Genomic DNA, 21970 nt, shown 5'->3' with positions numbered 1-21970 from the left:
TATTATCCTTACATTCCATAGGCAAAAAGTGAGAAGATGTTAGCCCAAGATCAAAGAGCTGGAATTAGAGCTCCATTCCCTGACCCTCCAGGCAGGAGACAGTGCCTTAGCCACTGCACAGAACAATCTTCTTTATATCTGCCTGTCACCTACTTTAAATCCCCAGCTATTCCCTCTTACCTTTCTTTCAGTGGTCTTCAGTGGTGACCTGAAATAGGCTGCTGTTCTGTTAAATGGAAAGATCCTCCTGGTCCCTAGACTCTTTCTCATAACATTGGGTAATCTCAGTCACCCTGTGTGTGTCAAGATCACCCACAGGCAAAAGACTCTCGAATTTGTATAGCTAGACCACACTCCTCTCTTCAAAACACCAAGCAGACACTTAACAATCTTGGGTATCTCAGTATGTAAAGAACTTCATCTCCTTAATTGCACGGCTCTACATTACCAAACCTAGTTCTTTCATGGTTCCTCCTATGTGAAATGTGTCCAGAAAGATGGTGTCAGCTTGACACTTCTTTCCTCCCTTTCGTGCCTGTATCCAGCCCAAAATCAAGTCCCTTCGCTTTCATCTGCTGCACAGCCCTACATTCTGGCAACCTCTCTCCTTCCCCATCATCACCAACAAACAAGCTACAGTGGTTCCTTGTTTAGAATGGACTCCTCCCTGACATGCTCCCAGCCAACCCCTCCCCTCTATAGCTGGTGGAAATCCAAAAGGCAATTCTGATCACATCCCATTCCTGCTAAAACACTTCACGGCCATCCCATTGCTCTTACAGTAAAGACAAAATCCCCATAAATTGCCTTCAGACCCGTATGGTCCCTATTTCTAGGACCATCTCGCCATGCTCACCGACATTTCTGGAGCTGCCGCTCCTCTCACCTCCCTTCTTTGGCTTTCATTAGCCATGGGGTTCTAGAATATTCCATTCTTCCCTATGAAAATTCACAGAACCCTCCATCTTTCCGACAGATTCTAAAGAGGCTGTCATCAGGTACAGAGCCCTGCCCCCATCATACCTCACCTGACTTCAGGTTAGCATTGTTGCGTTTTTGTGCCTTCCTTGAGACAGAGTCTCACCCTGTAGACCAGGCTGGCCTCAAACAACGTGAGATGCTCATCCTGATTCTGCCTCCCAAGAGTACCACACCTGGCTTGGTTTTTCATGCTCTATTTAACTATCTCCTCCAGTAGACCTGCAGCTTTTCTCCACCACAGTCTTCCCTGTGTAGCGCTGAGCACTTAATACACGAGTCCCCAACAGTTAGAGAGCTACAGAAACCAGTGTGTCCCACGAAGACCAGTAGCGTAGCAATAAGCCCTGATGATGAAAACAACTGGAAAAGTGGAATCCAGCACAAAGAAGACTTTGAAAAATCACTTTTATTTGATTCCCTTATATAATCCTAGAAGGAAAACTTAAGAAACTTAAGAAGCCTATCCCCTCCCCCGATTTATTTATACTTTTTTAAAAATTAAATCTAGGTGAGTGAATGAAGACATCTGTGTTCCTTTACTTGTTAAATAACAACACATTTATTACATTTACCACAAATCAAATAGAAAAGATGGCCTTCTAGGTTCACACATATACACAGGAAGAAACATTGCCAAGTACACTGGTGAGAAGTAGAGAGCATCATCCCATGGATCAGAGCAGAAAATATCACTTTGGTTGATGACCTTTTGTGTGGGTCAGTGTTGGGGATTGAACCCACGACCTGACAAATGCTACGCCATTGTTCTGCCATGGAGCTACAACCACAGTCTTTCACTCTAGTGTGGAGAAAGACATGTGCAAGTAGACGAGTCCACCATTACTGAAAAGGAGAGGCAAGGCCGTGAGGGCAGTTCCTGCAGCCGCCAGTCTCCGAGGAAGAATTGAGAAGTTTGTGAATATAGAATAAACACTGTCTGTTGGAGACATATCGATTCTTTTTTCATACTAATGGCTCAGATGGTAGAACCAGCAAACAATGACTAAAATATGAGTCAGATGCTTTCAAATCAAATCATTTTACTAAAGCAGGAAGACAGGCAAGCAGAGAGCAGATCATTAGAGAGTCTAACCAATACCTGCTTAATCTGAAATCCATTCTCCTTAATGACTGCCTCTTCCCATCTAAGTCATTTTGACAATAGCGAGCTGGGGACAGTCAGTCTCTGTGACACCCACTGATCATCCATGCTCCATGGAAAAGGCAACCATGGAACCTATCAATTTACTCCATGGAATGTGCACACTCTTTCCCAATTCTGACTTTCCTTCCTTTTCTTCCAGGCACCATCCAGCTTGTCTTCGGTGATGCCGAAGGGGTTTGAGAAATGCTGAAGTTGCCTTCAAAGTTGAGTTTCAGGAGATTTGGGAAAGTCAACTTGCATTTAAGAATAAAATTAGCTCCTATGAAGATGAAGTTTGGGGAAATGGTAAGAAAGTTGTATCATTAGAGGAGCAGAAGTGCACAAGCCAAGGAGGTGGGACTATGCCACACACAGCAACACATGGCAGAGCCTTGTAGACCCACAGCAGGCATGGAACAAATTTCCACAGCATCGCCTCCGCCCTCCTAGAAAATAACAGATCCCGGTTCCAAATTGTTTCTTTAAACATTCATCCTTATACATTTTCCAAAACACATGTGAAGACAATTCTTGCTTATGCATGTGGTATGTGTGTGTGTGGTGTTTGTGTTCACATGTGCATGAACTCACATGTGGGGAGGTACACACGCAGTGTGTGTCATGAGCATGGGAGCCCAAGGCCAATGGCAGATGTCTTCAATAACTCCACTTCATATGCTGAGGTGGGGTCTCTCACTAAACGCGGAGCTTTAGCAGTCACTGGTGTCTGTCTCCTTGGCACAGGATTACAGCAGACCATCACCAATGTCTGCTTTCTGTGTGGGTTCTAGGGATCTAAACCCCAAACCCAAAAAGCTTTTCTCACTGAGCCAACCTCCTTGCACTGAAGATGGCTGCTTTTAAGGTGTCTAAGGTGGTTACTTACACTTATACTTCTTGGACCCAACCAATATACAAAAGGACCCACGTGCATCCCCGTTGTGTCAAATGCCCGTTTATATTCCGTCACACCCCCTCTTTTTTGGTAACTATCATTCAAGTGCCAGGACAAACAGAGCATAGCTGCTTCTGCTTCTACAATGACGTCAGGTCTTGATAAACCCACTACACATTGAAAATCGCACAAGTTAAAAGTGCGTTTACTCCCTCTGACTTACGGATCATCATAGCTCAGCAACAGGACACAGGGACTGCCTGGGAGCTTCAGCAGCTGCTGCCCACCATGAGGCAAGAGCAGAGGGTATACAGCCAGCATGAGAGAAGAGCAAAGGGCAAAGTCAAAGTGAGGAGCCTGCTGAATGCCTTTGGCTTTGACAGCAATCGTTCCAGGCCAAGAGACCCTGCTTCCCTAAATGGAGTGGAGAGTGAGGAAGGAAGACACCAGACTTGACCTTGGCCTTCCATACTCACGATACACACTGCATGAGCACCCTCCACACATGTACCTACATACATGTGAATACAAACACATACATAATACACACATACACCATACACACATATGCAAAAATTTATGTTCACAGGCATTTGGAAAAAATATAAGTATATAGTGGGGTGCCGTGCATGGTGGCGCATGCCTGTAATCTTAGCACTCAGGGAGGCAGAAGCAGACAGATCTCTGTGGGTTCAAGGCCAGCCTGGTCTACAAAGCGAGTCCAGGACAACCAAGGCTACACAGAGAAACGCTGTCTCATACATATGTCATGGGGAAATCACAAATCAAACCATCACAAGTCAAGGAGTGTCTGCAGAATGCCCAGCACCTAATAAGAGTGTAGGCCTCTCCTAACCGTCTAGGATGTACACAGAGCTGCAGCTCCGACCCACTAAACTCAGCACTACACACACAGCTCTCTCTCCCCTGAACCTATCAATTTACTTAGAAGTAATAGTAACACTTCTTTTTAAAAAACTATTTTATTGTGGCAAAACATGCCATTTACCATTTCAACATTTTTAAAAACTGAAAGTGTATACTTCAGTAGTTCATTAAGGCAATCATTACTACCACCTACTCCCATAGATTGATTTTTTCATCTTCTCAACCTGAAACTCCACATGCCTTAAATAACTCCCTATTCCCTGCTGAAAGGGATGTCAAGTTTACCAGGATCTATTCCAAGGGGGCCCCTGACAACCATGCTTCTTTATCTCTTGATGAATTTGATGATTCATGGTATCTCATATAAGTGGAATCACAGAACACATGTCTTTCTTTATAGACATTGTAGCGTGTCTCTTTATGTTGTTCCTCTTTAAGGCTAAAAGTATTCCAGTGTCTGCACATATATATATATATACATATATATATAATACATATGCAAGGTAATATATTGCATATATGCTATATATAAATAGATTAGTATGCATATTTATACATTTACCTGTCAAAGGGCATTTGAGTTGTTTCTAGGGCAACATAATCCCACATAAGATTCCAGATAAGCTACAATGAATGGTAGAAGGCATAGGAAGTCAACAGGTGATTCAGACATGAAACCTGTTTCCTGAGGAACTTGTAACGTGCCGTATGTCAAGGAGAGAAAGCAGACGAAACCACCATTCACTAGTGCTTTATTGCTAGGTGTTCTACCCAGTTACCTCACGAACTGCCCACAGCAGCACTGAAAGATATACATTGAAATAGTCACTTTTCAGCAAGAAAAGCAAAATGCTGAGCACTTGAGTAACCACCCCACAGCGGGGATGCTGGGACTGACACCCACATCTTAGGTTCAGAAGCCAGTGTTCCTTCCACTCTTCCACAGGCATCCCTAGGATTCAAGGGGAGTGTGGTGAGTCCTGGGGGAGAAGTCAAACAGCAAGACAGGAAGCAGAAAGCAACACATTCCTGACCGAGAGGGCGTATGGGGAATGGCAGGCCTGTGGGTCAGAAAGGCCTTATAAGTAGACAAGAGGAAACCTGAGGGATAGAGGACAAGGAGGGGATCAGCAGAGGCATGCTTAGAGACCGGAGGAATGGTGGAGATAGTGCTAGAAAGATCAGGGAGGGAAACAGAATGCAGTGGCCGCTCAAGGGGTCTCGGCCACACGGTGCAGAAAATGGCAAGACACTGCCAGTTTCCTGAGACAAGAAACTATCAGAGCTGTTTCAGGGAGACGCCAGGGTGATGATGTGTGGCACAGATGAAGGGAATGGGGGAGCCTGGCTATAGGAAGAGCCGGTTGGATCAATGGAGAGAGCAGATGAGACCTATCAGAATGGAAAAGAAAGTGTGGGAGCATCAGAGTTGGCAGCTGAGACACCTTGATTGAGGTGAGTGCACATCCCGGCCTGCCTGGGATGTGGTCTCCTTAAGAATTACTAATAGCTCTCTTTATTCCCAGAAGGAGTCAAACTTGGGCAAGAACCTCTGTGATGACATTGGGGTCAAGCAACAAGAAAGCAGAACCACAGGGAGCTGACGCCAAGACGTGGTCCCTGGGTCAGTCAGCCCTTTAGAATGCAGGAGGGAGATCCGGTTGGGGAGTCGGCCTGGGTGAGGATTCACTTGAGGGACAGGAGCACCTTGCCCGTGGATTTGCGCTGCATCACATGAAGGAAGGCATCGTTGATCTGAAAGAAATCCAAAATGGAATGTGCTCAGACTTATGCACAAGTCAGCAAAGGTCTGTCAGATGGTCGATTATTAACCTGTTTCTATTGAGGGAGTAAGCTGCATCTCTATGAACAGTATATAACTAAAATGCTTACAAGGTCACCAGAACTGCCACAAACACAATAATGTTTAAGAAGAACCGATCTACAGGATTTCTCCCCATCTCAGCCTATGGCTTTCAATGTTGTTGGATAAATAAGTGCCAGCAGGGAGAAAGTCCCTAGGCTAAACCTTAGTCTCCTGGAAGAAGTTTGTACCAGCCTTTGAAAGGATAATGTCCCTGGAAGAAAAATCATTAATTTTAAAATTTTTTGTCTTCTACTAAAATTATACCAGTCCCTCTGCACCTAAAATTACAACATATCACAAGTCCTTTTTCAGAAATTTAAAGTTATAAGACAAATTATAAAGCAGCCATAGTAATGAAAACAGTGTGATATTTATTGATAGAAAATCAAAAAGTAGATTTATGGAATGGAATAGAGGAGCCCAAAACAGAACTGCGTGTGCAGTCAACCGGTTTCTCATTTTGTTTTCTGAGATAGGGTTTCTCTGTGTAGACTTGGCTGTCCTGGACTCATTCTGTAGATCAGGCTGGCCTCCAACTCACAGAACTCCACCTGCCTCTGCCTCCCTGAGTGCTGGAATTACAGGCATGCGCCACTGTGCCTGGCCAATCAACTGATTTTTCAACAGGAGTGAAAACAGCTCAATGGAGAAAGGAGAGTGCTTTCAGCAAAGAATGCTGGAAAAACTGGAGACCCACGCTTAAGAACAAAAGGTGATATAAGCACTCACAAAAATTACCTCAAACCAGCTCACAAACCTAAATGTAAAATACAAAACTATAAAACTTCCAAAAGACAACACTGAAAAAAATCTAGTTCAGTTTGGGTTTCACAATGAATTTCTGGCTACAGCACTAAAAACACAACCTTGAGGGAATAATTAGTAAACTTCGTTAATGTTAAGAAAGTTGTGGCTGGCAGAATGACTCCACAGGGAAAGGTGCTTACTGTGCAAGCCTAGTGGACTGAGTTTGAGCCTCAGAACCCACGTAAAAGTAGAAGGAGAAAACTGACTCCACACAGACAAACTCTGACCTCCACATGTGCACTGTGACATATGCACACACACACACACACACACACACACACACACACTTTGGGACCACAGAGGTGGCTCAATCAATGAAGTACTTGCCACAGAAGCATGCAGACCTGACTTTGACCCCCTGGACCCACAAGAAGAATCTAGCACACGCTTGTGATCCCAGATGGGAGGCAGAGACAGGAAGACCCCTGGAGCTGCCTGGCAGTCATTCCAGCCACATCAGTGAGCTCCAGGTTCCATGAGAGACTCTGCCAAGGCAGAGAGTGATAGAGGGTATCATCTGGTGTCCGTCATCTCTACATACACGCGTATCTATGTACAGGTACCTATGTATGTACATGCACATACACACACAAAAAAAAAAAAACAAAATTAAAAATGTCTACTCTAAAGATGACATTGTTAAACACATAACAGAAAAGGCATATGTGGTCTTGGAGAAAATCATTGCAAAACATATACCTGACAAAGGGGATAGATAGATAGATAGATAGATAGATAGATAGATAGATAGATAGACAGATAGATTGCTGTTGTTATAAAATAAATATGTTTGGCTATATTATATTTATTATTAGCCCTAAGGTTATCATGGTGGTATTATATTTAACCCGCTATCACAAATAATGCTTATATTCTTCCATCTGGACCTTTTCACGCCATTATTGGAGTCCTTCCTCAGCCCACTTGGTGTTTTCTCCAGGCTAACCCATCCCGAAATCCTCCTCCTTCCTCTCTTCCTCTCTGTCTGTCTCCTGTGATTCCTCATGGGATTCTCCAAAGCCCCAGGAACCTTAGCCACACCTACCCCATTTTGCCCTGCCCAGGTATAGGCTGTTTAGCCAGTCAGGTATAATGACTTAGGAAGGTTTACACAGAGGACCTAGCATCAGACCAACCTCCAATGATAGATAGATAGATAGATAGATAGATAGATAGATAGATAGATAGATAGATAGATAGATAAGATAGATTAGATAGAAAGAAAAAAAAAGAAGAGAATGCTCAAAACTCAATAATAAGAAAACACCCAACTTAAAAATGCACAAAAGATCTGAACAGACATTTTACCAAAGAAGCACACACAGATAGCAAATAAGCACATATAAAGACACTCAGTAGACAAAGATAAAAACAATAACAAGGCCTGCTATATACCTATCAGGATGGCTAAGAACCATGACACTGACACCAATAGGGGTGAGAAAGCAGAGCAGTGGGATCTTTCACTCACTCTTGGTAGGCAGATGAGGTGGCACAGACACCGAGGAAGGCAGTATGGCAGTTTCCCGCCAACCTAAACATGCACCTGCCACATAACCCAGCAACCACATTCCTGGGTCTTCACTCACATGAACTGAAAACTATGCTAAGATGAAAACACACACATGAATGTTCATAACACTCTCATTCACAACTGGGAAAGCTGGGAGCAGCCAGTGCCCTCTAATAGGCAGGTTGGATAAGTAATCTGGGAGACAGAGGCTTGAGAATCCCTGGGTTGGAGGCCAGCCTGACCTATGGAGTGAGCTCCAAGACAGCCAGGGCTACACAGAAAGACAGAAAGAGGGCCCTATCTCAAGAAAAAAAAAAGCACAAAAACAAACAAAGAAGCCACAGAAAGCCACTGAAGAACCTTAAGTGAATAGTGCTAATAAAGTAAGAACAGCCTGAAGATGACACCAAGCACATGACATTCTGAAAAGGCCAGAACTATAGAGACCCCAGGAAGATCAGTGGTTGCCAAAGATACAGGATAAGGGGCTGAATATGAAAATGTGGTGCCCAGAGGATGGATTAAGGAAGCTATTCGATAGCCTGTGTACTCGTGGTTACATGATATTGAACATTTAGCAAAACCCACAGAGCTGTACCACATAGAGTGGGACTCAATTTGTGCTCCCCACTGTGACTAACACACTTCGTGAGCAGGTGCTGGCTCACAGTTGTAACAAACACACCACCCAGTGCAAGGTGCTGAGTAGGGGTGGGAACTCTCAGCTGTGGAAGAGGAACTAGGAGCACCCTGTTCTTCCTCTCGAATCTTCCCGTATTTTAAACCCACTTTTAAAATGGACTATAGATAACAGATAGATGCAAAGAATAAAATTAAAAAGCAAAGAGTGGAATGAACAAAACCATCACTATTTGCAGACAGTATAATAAGCTACATAGGAAAATGAATCAAAGGGACAAAACTAAGAAAGGCCATCAAACCGAAAGGAAATAGGAAATGAGCTTATAAATACCACTGATTGTCTCTATAGCAGAAATATCAATGACTAAATGTAGCAAAAGTACTAAATGTTCTCAAAAATCAAAAGTAGTAACATTAATGAAAAAGGGAAAGAATATCCCCTAAGATCTTATGGAAAATACTTTAAACGCTACTAAAAGATATGGAAGATCTGAACAAATGGCTATATAGCCCTAGTTACAGAGAAGACAACTTAACAAATATGAAAAGCAGGGACAAAGGTGTAAAGTTACTTTTCTATACATTAAAACATACTTCAATGCTACACACATAAGAGCTATATGATTTTAGTAGACAAGCACTATATTTGAACCAAAAATAAAGAGAAAACGAAGAGCAGATCTGTGTGTTCTGAAACTTGATGAAAATAGCATCCTGAATCATGGAAAAAGACTGAAGGCTGAGAAAACTTGCTTGCTACAAATAGAAAGATAAAAATTAGTTAGTTGATTGTTGGAGATAGTCCATTCGTCATCACAGGCTTCCTCTGGCAGCTGACAGAAGCAGATGTAAAAACCCACAGCCACACATTAGGCAGAGAAAGAGCCAACTTGGAGGTCTCCATTGGATCCCTCCCCTTGGAGCTTGGAAAAAACCTGTGGAAAAAGGAGAGGAAGGATTGTAGGAGCCAGAGGTGTCAAGGACACCAGGAAAACAGAACCATAGAATCAACTAAGTAGGGCTCACAGGGCCTCATAGAGACTGAAACTTGAATCACAGAGCCTGCATGGGTCTGCCCTGGATCCTCTGCATATGAGCTGTGGTTGTTTAGCTTGGGGTTTTTGTCAGGCTCTTAACAATGGGAGTGGGGGTGTCTCTGACTCTGTTGCTTGCTCTTGGGACCCTTTTCCTCCTACTGGGTTGCCTTGCTCAGCCTTGAGGATTTGTGCCTAGTCTTATTGCATCTTATTATGCCATGTTCAGTTGATATCCCTAGAAGGCCTTCTCTTTTCTGAAGAGAAATGGAAGATCTAGGGGAGAGGGGAGGATCTGAGGTAGAGTGAGGAACTGGGAGGAGTAGAGGGAGGGGAAACTGCAGTCACAATGTACTAAATGAGAGAAGAATAAATAAAAAGAAAAAAATAGTTAGCTGAGATATACACAATGCAAAGGTAACTTCAGATATAGTCAGTACTTAAGTATGGCATAACATTATAAATGTGCAAAAGGCAGAAAGGTGGACACTGTTTCAAAGCAATAAAATGACATGTAAACAAGAGCTCTCATGCATGGTTAATAGGGACAAAAAGGAAAACTGATAGGGCCATTCTACAAAGTGACTGGCAATCAGAATGAGAATGCCAACGTGCCATAACCCAGGTTTATGTACCATAATCCTGCTCCTAGAAAAACAGCCCCCCCAAATAGTTGCACAAGTCTCTAGTTTCACAAGTATAAACAAGTCATACGTTGACACCTATCAGGCTGTTTATTGTCATACTTATTATGGTGTTCTGAAATCAGCCTTGAGGTTTATCGTGAACATATTTGCACACCATGTATGGTGCACACCACGGAACACAGAACACTGCCCAGTTCTGGTAAAACAGTAAGCACAGACAAGCACCTAGAGGTCTTAGGACAGCAGGTGTCCCACAGTCAGGGGGAGATCCAGGTCAAGAGCGCACCGCCAGTTGCATAACTTAAAGGGAGCACACAAATATGTCTGTGTGCTTTACAGGGTAACACAAACCCACAGAAATGCATCAAACGTGCTGCAGACGTGTGCTTGGAAGGAGGGAAATCGTGAGGGCAGACAGTGGGGAGTGACAGTAAACAGTATAAGAAGAGGTAAACATTTATAGGTATGCAGATCCAACAGCAAAAGATTAGCCTTGCATAGTCCAACAGCGAACGCACGCTTTGAAAAGAGTTTGCTGGCTAAACAACCCTTTCCATTTGAGATTCTCCCCTCTCCCCCGGGGGGGAAAAAAAAGGCACACGCAAAATAAATAACTAAAAATAAGCAGAGAAATCAATCATGTCATTCTCTGTGCAGCATGAAATCTCTGTCTTCAAAAACATTTGCACTGTGGGGCTTTGAGCCTTAGGAGACCTTTTCACGGTGTAGACGGGCTCCCTGGGAGGGCGTGGAGGATGTCTAAGACAGATGTTAGGAACATTCACTCCCTGTCGCTATCTCCAGGTGACTCACGGCTGCACGGCTCTCCCTGTCAGGTGGAGAAGCTGGCTCCCCAAGATTTGTCATAGTCTCACAATAGAAAGCAGATGAGAAAATAAGTATTATTTGAGATGGTGGTGTTTTATCACCCGGCATCCTAGGGAAATGAAGACTCCCCTGCAGATGAATGTTAAAATAAAAAGAAAGCTGTGGCTTCAAGTGCCAATCGTTCTTGTTTTGAACCACTTTGCATGTAGACCGCTTTGTAAAAATGAATCCCGTATTTACCCAGCTTGCTAAGGAGATAAGACTATGTGGAAAGCTTAATCTTATTTATCTGACTGGTTTTCAGATGTCCCATCAGCTTTCCATGTCCGGTTGCCACTTCTGTTATGATTGTAATTGCTTTGAAAAGTGATTCAGCCTTGTCTGTTTGTACCTGGTGATTTCCATCCAGGTCTGGAAACAGGAGTCCGTTAAGTGAGGTCAAAAAAGTTCTCATTGAGAGCCTGTAAAGGCAAAATACACAGCTTCAAACCCATCTTTTGAGAGCTGCTGTAGAGATCTGGGGACACTGCCCCGCATCCTGCAGGCTGTTACAGACAGGGAGCCACAATACACTACTGAGAGGCAAGCTGTACCCAGCACATTGGTTCTCTGCCTTGAGGGGGATGAAGAAGTAATTAAATGTCTGGAGACACACACAACCTGAAATTTGAGGAAAGAAAAGATAATGCTTTTGTTTTAAGGTGAAGGTTCTGCTTTTGGAATTTTTAATTAGCTCATCAAGTAGGAATAATCAGAGTACTTACAGTTCCCCAAATATATCATGCTGATTCATGCCTCCCATTAGAGCTTGGCTCTTCCCCTATCAGCACTTTCTTGAGGTCTTTCCAACTGAAAAATAAACTCAAGGGCAAGATGAATCCCTACATTTTTATGGACTGTCATGCAGAATGTTCTAAGTGAATGATGAATAAAACAAATTCATGACTAAATGAGTGAATGTACCTGAGACTGAGTGGGATTTTCTATTAAAAGGTGAAATGTTTTGGCTAATGACACCGCTGAATTACATTCATCGTGTCCCTATTCAAGATGATCTGAGCCCTCTTTTAAAAGTCAATCAATGAGCAATGCATGCCTGTAGTCCCAGCACTTGGGGAGGCAGGGACAGGCAAATCTCTGTGAGTATGAAGCCAGCCTGCTCTACAAAGCGAGTCCAGAACAGCCAAGGCTACCAGAGAAATCCTGTCTCAAAAAACCACACACACACACACACACACATACACACACACACACAGATGCACGCACACACACATCAATCAATGATGGAAGTACATATCTGAGGAAGAGTGCTTCTCCTAGCATGTAAGAACTCCCAAGTTCAAGTCCCATGATTTCACAAAAATAAAGTCAATCATTATATTTTATCAGAAAAGAGACAGATCACATATAAACTCATCCTGATCATTAGGGAAATAAAGTCCTACTCACAAAGAGGTAACTTTATATGTCTACTAATATAGTGGCTGAAATTAAATAACTGATGATATTAAGTGTCTACAGATACAAAACAACTCCAACCCTCAGGCATTGTTGGTAGGGAATGTAAAGTGACTCAGCCACTCTGAAGAACAGCTGACAGTTGGTTTAAAAGTCTAACATAGTATTAGGAAATAAGTAGAAGCAAAATCCCAAAATGTTAAAGCAGACAGCTCAACTTCCAGGCCACACACCTACCATAACACTGGTTTCTAGTCTAGAATGCTCTGCTCATGAGACACCTATGTGCCATGGGCTTTAACAGGAATGACATAAGGTTGCTTTGTCTTAAAATATCATGAGATGTAGAGGCTGGAGCAGAACTGCTTCTGAATAACAAAAACAAAGAGAAAGAACTTCTGGTGTTGTCAATCCTGTTCTTTTCTTACAGACATCAACAGCTGCTTCTTCTAGGATTATGAATAGGTTTCTCTTAAACAAACCTTTTAGAAGCAATTGAAATCAAATTCTGGCCCTATGTCATTTTTTTAAAACCTTTTTTTGAAGATTTCTTTTTAAGATTTATTTATTTATTTGTTATTTATACAGTGTTCTGCTTGCATAAGTGCCTGAAGGCCAGAAGAGGGTACTAGATCTCATTACACATGGTTATGAGTCCCCATGTGGTTGCTGGGAATTGAACTCAGGACCTTTAGAAGAACAACCTAACCTCAGAGCCATCTCTTCAGGCTACCCCCCCCAAGTCATTCTTGCTTAATGACATTATTTAAGTACCACTGGCAATGAGAAGAAATAATAAAGCCAATTAAGTATCTATATCATTTTTTAACATTAAATGTACACTTGGCATATACCCTACAAATCTCAATCCTAAAATAAAGCCATATTTCTATTAAAATGTACATGACTATTAATCATACCTGAACACAATCACATATCTATTAATTGGCAACTGAATAACCAAGTTGTGGTATATCCATCCAATGAAACATCACTCGGCTTCTTTTTCAAAAAGTTTCTATTTAAAAAGAGAAAGAAATGTCACTCTACAGTAAAAGAGAGTGAACTACGGATGCATTCAGCAGTCTTCCGAAAAAAATAGACAAAGCTGAAGAATCCAAAATCATGGCCCTGGAGAGATGGCTCAACAGTTAAAAGCACTGGCTGCTCTTCCACATGGCCCAGGTTCAATTCCCAGAACTCACATGGCACCCCACAACAACTTGTGAGTGTAGTCACGGGGGATCTGATGCCTTCTTCTGGCCTCTGTGGGCATCAGGCATGCATGTGATGTGCAGACACACAAGCAGTCAAAAACACCCATATGCATAAAACATACATAACTTTAACTTTTAAAGTAAATCTATAAGTAAACAATAATCCAGCACCAGAAGGTTATGCACAACAAGGCCATTTATATGATATTCTGGAAAGGGCCAAATTATAGGGAGAGAAAACTGATGAGAGATTGCCAGGGGCTATGAGGTAGCAAAGGAGGCTGGATGGCAAAGGGGCACATGGGAACCTTCCAAGATGATGAAAACAGACTATGTCTTGATTGTGGCGGGTGGCTACATAATCACATCTGTTCATCAGACTCACAGAACTGTCTGGGAACAGGTGACATGCACCTGTAATCCCAGCTGCTAGGGAGACGGTGGCAGAAGGGTCTCTTCAGCTGAAGAGTTCAAAGTCAGACTGGGCGATACAAGCACCATAACCTAATTCCTTAGAAATAAAGCCTAGTTAAAGGCACTTATCTCCATCACACCATCCCCACCAGACTCAGAGATCCATGGAGAGGAGGGGCAGAAAGAGCTATAAGAGTTAGAGGCGATAACTTCAAGAAAACAGTGTTTTCCAGACACAACAGGGCAGACGCACCTATGAACTCACAGAAACGGTGACGGCATGCACAAGATCTACTCCAGCTTAAGCCGGCACAACTTCAGAACGGAGGAGGGAAGGCGGGCATGAAGTCCACCCCTAACTGAGAAGCAATTGGCATTTACCTGCTTCTGGGAAAAGGAAACCAGCTTTCTTCTGCAGAGTGATACCCGGTATATTGACTGAAGCACAACACAAGCCCCATTCCCAAGAGTAGTCAGCCAACACAAACTGAACTTGATGGGTCTTAGGAGGCCAATGAGTCTGCAGTAGAGAAATGAGTGACTATAAAGTTGGGTGGGTAGGAAGGTGGGGGAATATCTGGAAGGAGCTGGAAAAAGGGGATGAGTATGATCAAAATCTATTTATGAAATTCTCAAAGAATATAAACATCACTTAAAAAAAAAAAAAAAGAAAGTACTCTTCTTTGTGGCACCTTCTAGGCAGTCAACCATGTCAAGATGAAGTTGAAAACTCTCTTTCCCAGACACAGGCTGTCAGAAACTCGTTGAAATGAACAACGAACACAAACTTCATGCTTTCTCTGAGAAGCACAGCACAGAAGTAGCTGTTGATGCTCTGGGTGAAGACTGAAAGGAGAGAATCAGTGTTGGGAACACAAACAGGATTTTCCCGTAAGGCAGTATGTCTTGACCCACAGCAGAGTGCATCTGCTCTTGAGTAAGGGCATTCTTGCTGTAGACCAAGGAACAACAGAGAGAGAAAGTGCAAGTCTGTTCCAGGATGCATCGTGGATGCCAAGCTGAGGAAGGTCGGGGATATTCCTGACTAACAGACACTACTATGCCTCAAAGAGTTGGGGCCCCAAAAGAGCCAGCAGAATTCAAAAGCTTTTCAGTCTCTCTAAAGAAGATGAGGTCCACCAATACGCTGTTAGAAAGCCCTTTAAACAAAGAAGGTGAGAAGTCCAGGACCAAAGCCCCAAGATTCAGCATCTTGTCACTCCACGTGTCCTGCAACCCAAGTGCTCTGAAGAAACACACGCTAAGAAAAACATGGAGGAGGCTGCAGAATGTGCTAAACTTTTGGCCAAGAGAATGAAAGAAGCCAAAGAAAAATGTCAGGAACAGATTGCCAAGAGACGTAGGCTGTCTTCACTGAGAGCTTCTACTTATAAGTCTGAGTCCAGTCAAAAATAAATCTTTAAGGCTAACAAATAAATGATCAGAGCTACACACACACACATGCACACACACACTCACACTAATGCTTCATTGATGGTTGCAATGCAATTCCAGCAAGGATATGAGGAAAGGGAAACTGAATCAAAGGAAGATGGAAGCTGCAAGAGGGTGTGTCACAGCCTTACCTGGATGCAGCTCCAGAAGCATACAGAACCTCTGCTCGTATGGTATGGGCATCCCGGCAAAGGGCCATTAGGGCTCACGGCCTGGGGCAACTTCAGCAGACGTGACTACAGAGGAGAGTCTGCCCAGAGACAAACAACCAATGGCAGGCTCAGAGATGGTGTGGAGGAACCTGGTTGGTCTCCCAAAGCTATGTATGTGCTCTCTCTTCCGGGAACAAATGAGTCTGCATCTTCTCACCCTCAGCTTGCATTCACCTGACTCCTGGTGTCTGGGATGACCCTCCACCTCTCACCTCCTCAGCCTGAACCCCCTGTCCTCACCCACGGCCTGGACCTTTGGGAAGATGACCAACCAACAATATGGAACCTCTCCGGAGAAGCCATGTAAAACAGTCAGTGGGAAGAAAAATAAAGCAATTTACCTGATGGCTTCCATTCCTCAAAGCTTGCCCTGTGCGGTGCGCGCTATACTTCTCAGGGCATTACCAGGCCTTGTGCTGTTCCTGGGGAAAGCAGAGGCTTCTACGAGCCCATTAGCTCGAGCGTCTGCTCCCCAGCTGCAGCGGCTATGAAGAGTGCCATGGAGGGAGGCTTGGCTTTAAGGTCCACCTTGCTCCAGGGAACAAGAGACAGTTGGTGTGAGGAGATGCCTGCTAGGAATAGCTGCCAAGGCTGCATGAGTGCAGACCACTGTGAGAGCATCCCAGAGAAGCAGGACAAGCAGCGGAGTGGCCAGAGGCTGGGGGCGGGGTGGGAGAGTAGGTTAGAGGTGGGGATAGCAGATATGAGAAACTCCACCCACTGGATCTGGCTCAACGGAATAAGTACTCTAGTGTCTTAAGTTTTGCTTTTAAAAATATTCCACCTCAGTAAAAGCACTTTGGAAATCAATAGGTGCTTTCTCAGAAAATTGGGAATAGTTCTGCCTCAAGACCCAGCTATACCACTTCTGGGCATAATACCCCAAAGATGCCCCACCGTATAACAAAGACATTTCCTCAACCACGTTCATGGTGGCTTTACTCGTAATGGCCAGAAACTGGAAACAGCCTAGATGTCCCTCAGCTGAAGAATGGATAAAGAAACTGTGGTACATCTACACAATGGGATACTATTCCACTATTAAAAACAAGGACATCATGAAATTTGCAGACAAATGGATGGATCTGGAAAAGATTATCCTGAGTGAGGTAACCCAGACCCAGAAAAACACACATGGTATATACTCACTCATAAGCAGATATTAGCCACATAATATAGGGTAACCACACCACTATCCACAGACCTTAAGAAGCTAAGTAACAAGGAAGACCCTAGGGAGAATGCTTAATTCCCATTCAGAAGGGCAAATGGAATAGACACTGAAAGTGGTGGAAGAAAGAGAACAGAATGGGAGCCTACCATAGATGTCCTCTGAAAGTCTCCACCCAGCAGGGGATTGAAGCAGATGCTGAGTCTCAGCTAAACTTTGGGCAGAGCACAGGGAATCTTATGGAAGAGTGGGGGGGACGAAGGACATAGAGGTGACTGGAGCTCCACAGGAAACCAACAGAGCCAATAAATTTGGGCCCAGCAGGGCCTACAGACTGATATACCAACCAAGGACCATGCATGAAGAGGACCTAGGCCCCTGCTCAGATGTAGCCAATAGGCAGCTCAGTCTCCATGTGGTCCTCCTAGGAAGAGGACCAGGGGCTGTCTCAAACATGGACTCTGGTGTATGCTCCTCGATTACTTCCCACAGGTGGGGTGGCATAGCCAGGCCACAGATGAACAGGATAATGCAGGCAGTCCTGAACAGACTTGATAATCTGTGGCCACTTGGTAAAGGAGAAGGGCTTCCCCTTTCTGAGGACTGGGGGGGGGGGGCTGGAAGGAGACAAGGGAGAGATCTATGGTCGGGATGTAAAGTGAATAAATAAAATTTTTAAAAAGCATATTCCACCTGTACAGAGGAACTCTGAAGCAAACAATTCTTAGTCATTAATTATATTCATGTGATGACTTCACCTGACTTTTAGATAAGAAACAATCTCAGACCTGCGAGATTTAAGTGTCGTGTTAGGTTAGGATTGTACAGCCAGCTTCATGAAGAAGACAGACTGCATGTCTCAGCAATGCTATTCTCTGAACAGATCATAGGTGGATATGTAATCTACCCAGCACAGCACAGATATCAATCTATTGTAAACGGTTGAATTCCAGCTTAAATTCAAAACCCGAAGAGTGTAATTCTAATCCTGTCCTCTGAGATGTCAATGCAAAAGTTGCACTTCATGGGGACAGGAAAAGCTCAATTCTGTACTTTATAACAATGCTATCTTGGACATTTGGAAGTTAACTAAATTTACTATGGTTTTTTTTTCATGTATAATCTTATTAAATTCTCACAAGAGCATAGCAGGTAGGGTATGTTACTGCCCCGTTTGTAAATGAGGACAGAGAAAAAGTCTAATTTACTCACAGCCAACCTCTGAACCCTGGGCCTGTGACCTCAGTAAGTCCTTCAACATACACGTGAATGACAACAGCTAGAACCCATAGCTGGAGAGGTAAGGATAGCACACAGCCCTGCCCACGTGGAGTCTGTGCTCTGTGGGAAGGATGGCCACTGAGCAAGAGATTGCAAGGAACAGGAGAAAGAGATGGCTCCCGAAGCACGGTCCAGCCTACAAAGAGAGCAACAGCACAAAGCTTATCGTCCTCTTAATATGAGCTGCCAAGGTCGCACCTGTAAAAGCACCAAGCTCTCTGACACTGCATAGATTTTTTTTAAGTTCAGTGATTATTTTCCAATCCCAACAGGTTTTGACAAATAATTAATGGTTAAATCAAAAGTAAAGTTCAGTAAAACCAAGTACATATTCACTTCCCCTTTGTTTTAAACAAACAAAATACATAAATTGTCACTGCGTTAGTAAATACAGGAGTCCTGGTTATTTTAATTACAAGATAGTTCTTTCATGCAGATATTTCTATGCTAGATAATAGTCGTACTCTAGAATACAGTATGGTTTGGCTGTGGTGACACACACCTTTAATCCCAGCACTTGGGAGGCAGAAGTAGGCATATTTCTCTAAGTTCCAAGCCAGCCTGATATATATGGGAATTCCAGGCCAGCCAGAGCTACAGCGTGAGATCCTGTATTCAAACACAAAAACAAAACAACAACAACAAAAACAAACAAACAAACCAGTATGTCACTTCTTGGCCCATCTAAAGAGAGCCTGACATGGGCACAAGCAGAGAGATTCTGGTGTGTGCGACTAGCGATGACCGCACATCAGCTCTGACACGGCACATCCTTGGGCAGCTTTCTGGGCTTCTGGGTCCAATTTCTTCACCAGCAAGAAGTGGTTAGACAACGGGTAAACCGCAAAGAGTTTCTCGGAATGTTAAGTGAATTAACGCATGCAAAGTGCTTGGCCTCCGGCATCTCTGTAAACTGTCTGCCTGGTCGCAGACACAGAAAGAAGCAGCAAATGTGTGGGGTGTGGATGGGCTTGGTGTTAGGGAGCCTGGCAAGGTGCCACAGCCAGCACCTAGGTCAGCAGAGGGGGCAGATCCAGGTGATCCTAGTGAAGGGCCCTTGCTGGGAGGCAGAAAGGCAAATGGAGGCTGACAGACGGTAATTGGAGCTAATTCTTGTTTGGGAGGAAAGAAGAGCAACATGGACAATTAAAGTGATTTCTTTTCCATGCCTCAGCAACACTGAAAACGCATTACTGGAGGGAGGAGAGGAGACCTTCTACTAAAACTTGTTTCCCTGATCAGTCTCATCCTCTACCTAGGGCCTCAGGATGACAAAAAGCCAAAGCCAGAAAGGGACCGGATGTGGTAATTTTCAAGTCTCCAAGCCACAAAAACCTTTTTCTTAAAAGAAAAATATGAATGAAAAAGTAAAAGCGTGCAACCACTTAGGCTTCTGAAGAGATGTGGTTGCGGAGGGCAGCGGCTGTGGTCTCCACTTCCCACCCACATCCCCACCACAGTTCCCGAAGCATCGTCTGAGAACCGCAGATAATGTCCCTCTGCTCAACGCCACGGCAGAAACTGAAGGTCAGGAAGCAGGCGAACAGGGCTAGAACTGAATACAACCAATTCCCTAACTGCCAGTCAGATCCTCTATCGACAGTTTGCTACATCCTTGACTAAAAAGATAAAGGACACAAGCTGCTTCAAAGAAAATGTGCCTGGTCACAGGAACAAAGCAGGAGGCAAGCGGGGAACCCAAGAAGTGGGCCGCTGAGAGCCTAACCTCTGCTAACCCACGTGTGAACAGGATGTGGTCTTCATCGCTGACTAGAGCTACCAAACAGTTCTTGTTTGGGTTATTTTAACATTAAAACAAACAAAAAAAGTCCTGAGAGAAAGGCAGGCATCACAGGAAGTGCTTGGTGGACTCACATTCACACATATGAGTGCACGCAGTTCTGCTGGGGAGGAAGTTTAAGCCACATTAATGAGACTGTGGGGGAATGAAAACAGGGAGTGAATAACTAGCAGAATTAACTGCAGTGACTAATGGATAGATTGTCTTCTGGTGCCCAGCGTGATTTATGGTCTGGTCACAGTACCCAGATCAGATCATCTGGCTATACTTTGAGGCACCTATATTTGAAAACCAAAGGTCAGGTCAAGTGTGTCCTCCTCGGGACTCTCTGTGTTGCAAAGTTCAAGGTTCAAATCAACACATGTAAATTATTCTCTAAAGCCCTGTAACTTTCCTCCACTTGAGTCACCAGTGATAGAGCCAGGAGGCTGGCAGGAATCTGGACACATTGAAGCCTGTGATACTCGGCTAGGTAGTGTGGACATCCCAACACACAGGACAGCATTTTTACCTTTTCAGTCCATAAAAGGAGAGTGTACGGTACTCAGCGATAAGGCTGCCAGATTGGACACAGATTGTTTCCCAGCCTTATCTGTCCCACATTCCTTATGAGGTATCTCACCTTTTCCAGTTTGAACACAGCACCAGTGTGTGGGTGGATGAGCCCTTGCTGGCAGTACTGCAGGGCTAAGGACATGCTCTTGGAAAACACTGCGAAGTCCTGGTGTTGGTAGCGGCCCCAGAACAGGCCCATGGCAGAGATGTTTTTCAGCAGCAACAGGTTGCTGGGTACAGATGCGATGTTTCCTCCAGCGAATCCCAACACCACAATCCTGCCCTCCCAGGCCAGGCTGAGGGCAAGGAGGAAGGAGAAGAGAAAAGGTTGTAAGAAGCAATGGACAGGGCTGGCAAGACAGCTCAGAAGGGCTTGTGGTACAAGCATGAGAACCTATGTTCCGATCCCCAGCACTCACCCCAGGCATAGGCAGAGACCGGGGTCCCCAGTTAGCCAAACTGAGATGTCAGCCTCTGGGATCAATATGAATACACACACACACACCCAGAGAGAGGGGGGGGGAAGGGCAAGCAATGGATACTTATACCCATCAAGATGACTACTATTTTATAAAAAAGAAAACAATTACTAGCAAGGATCTGGAAAAAAATGAAATTCTCGAGTTTTATAGGTAGGATTTATTTCAAAATGGGGGCTCCTATTATGTGTGACTTTTCCTCAAAAATGTAAAAATAGAATTCAGTAATTCTATTGCTGGGTATACTTAAGAGGCCTGAAAACAGAACACTGAGCGCTCTCTGTGCCTGTTTATGTCCATGACAACATCATTCCCAAAGAACCAAGAGGTAGAAACAAGCCAAGGGTCCTCAGCAGATGAAAGGATAAAGTGTGACACATACACACACTAGCATTCGGCCTCTGCAAAGAAGGAAATCTGTCTCATGCTGTCACACAGGTGTCCTTTGGGACAGTGTGCTTTAGAATCAAAGCTGTCTCTTCAACTGTAGAAGGATACTGGGTATCAACCAATGTCACTCAATACAGGTCAAGACAGGTATCTCAAGACAGGTCAGCTTGAAGATTTTGAACTTAGGCAGTGGAAATAAGACAGATGATGGAATATGGAGCCACTTTAAACAAAGACACATTAGGACTCCGTAAGGCATAGTACTTCTTTAGAGAATTCTGGATAGTCTAC

At 43.9% G+C, this 21970-nt stretch overlaps 1 protein-coding gene across 3 annotated transcripts in view; it reads right to left on the bottom strand.

Annotated features, from left to right (window-relative positions):
• Window positions 1-4643: 4643 nt before the first annotated feature.
• LOC110551816 (quinone oxidoreductase-like protein 2) overlaps window positions 4644-21970 on the bottom strand; it is a 30442-nt gene continuing 13115 nt past the window's right edge. The window contains exons 8-9 of one of the 3 annotated variants that reach the window (XM_021642629.2): window positions 20878-21106; window positions 4644-5663 (exon numbers count right to left, since the gene is read on the bottom strand). In XM_021642629.2, the coding sequence (XP_021498304.1) occupies window positions 5595-5663; window positions 20878-21106 (298 nt within the window). In that variant the 3' untranslated portion in view covers window positions 4644-5594. Of the gene's footprint in view, window positions 5664-11659; window positions 11708-20877; window positions 21107-21970 lie in introns of those variants that run through there. The other 2 variants (XM_021642630.2, XM_060364518.1) reach the window with 2 other exon arrangements.

Source organism: Meriones unguiculatus, chromosome 11 (genome assembly GCF_030254825.1).
Source record: "Meriones unguiculatus strain TT.TT164.6M chromosome 11, Bangor_MerUng_6.1, whole genome shotgun sequence".
NCBI lineage: Eukaryota > Metazoa > Chordata > Mammalia > Rodentia > Muridae > Meriones > Meriones unguiculatus.
The sequence above is the reverse complement of the archived record's forward strand: the minus strand, read 5'-3'. Positions and strand labels throughout refer to the sequence as shown.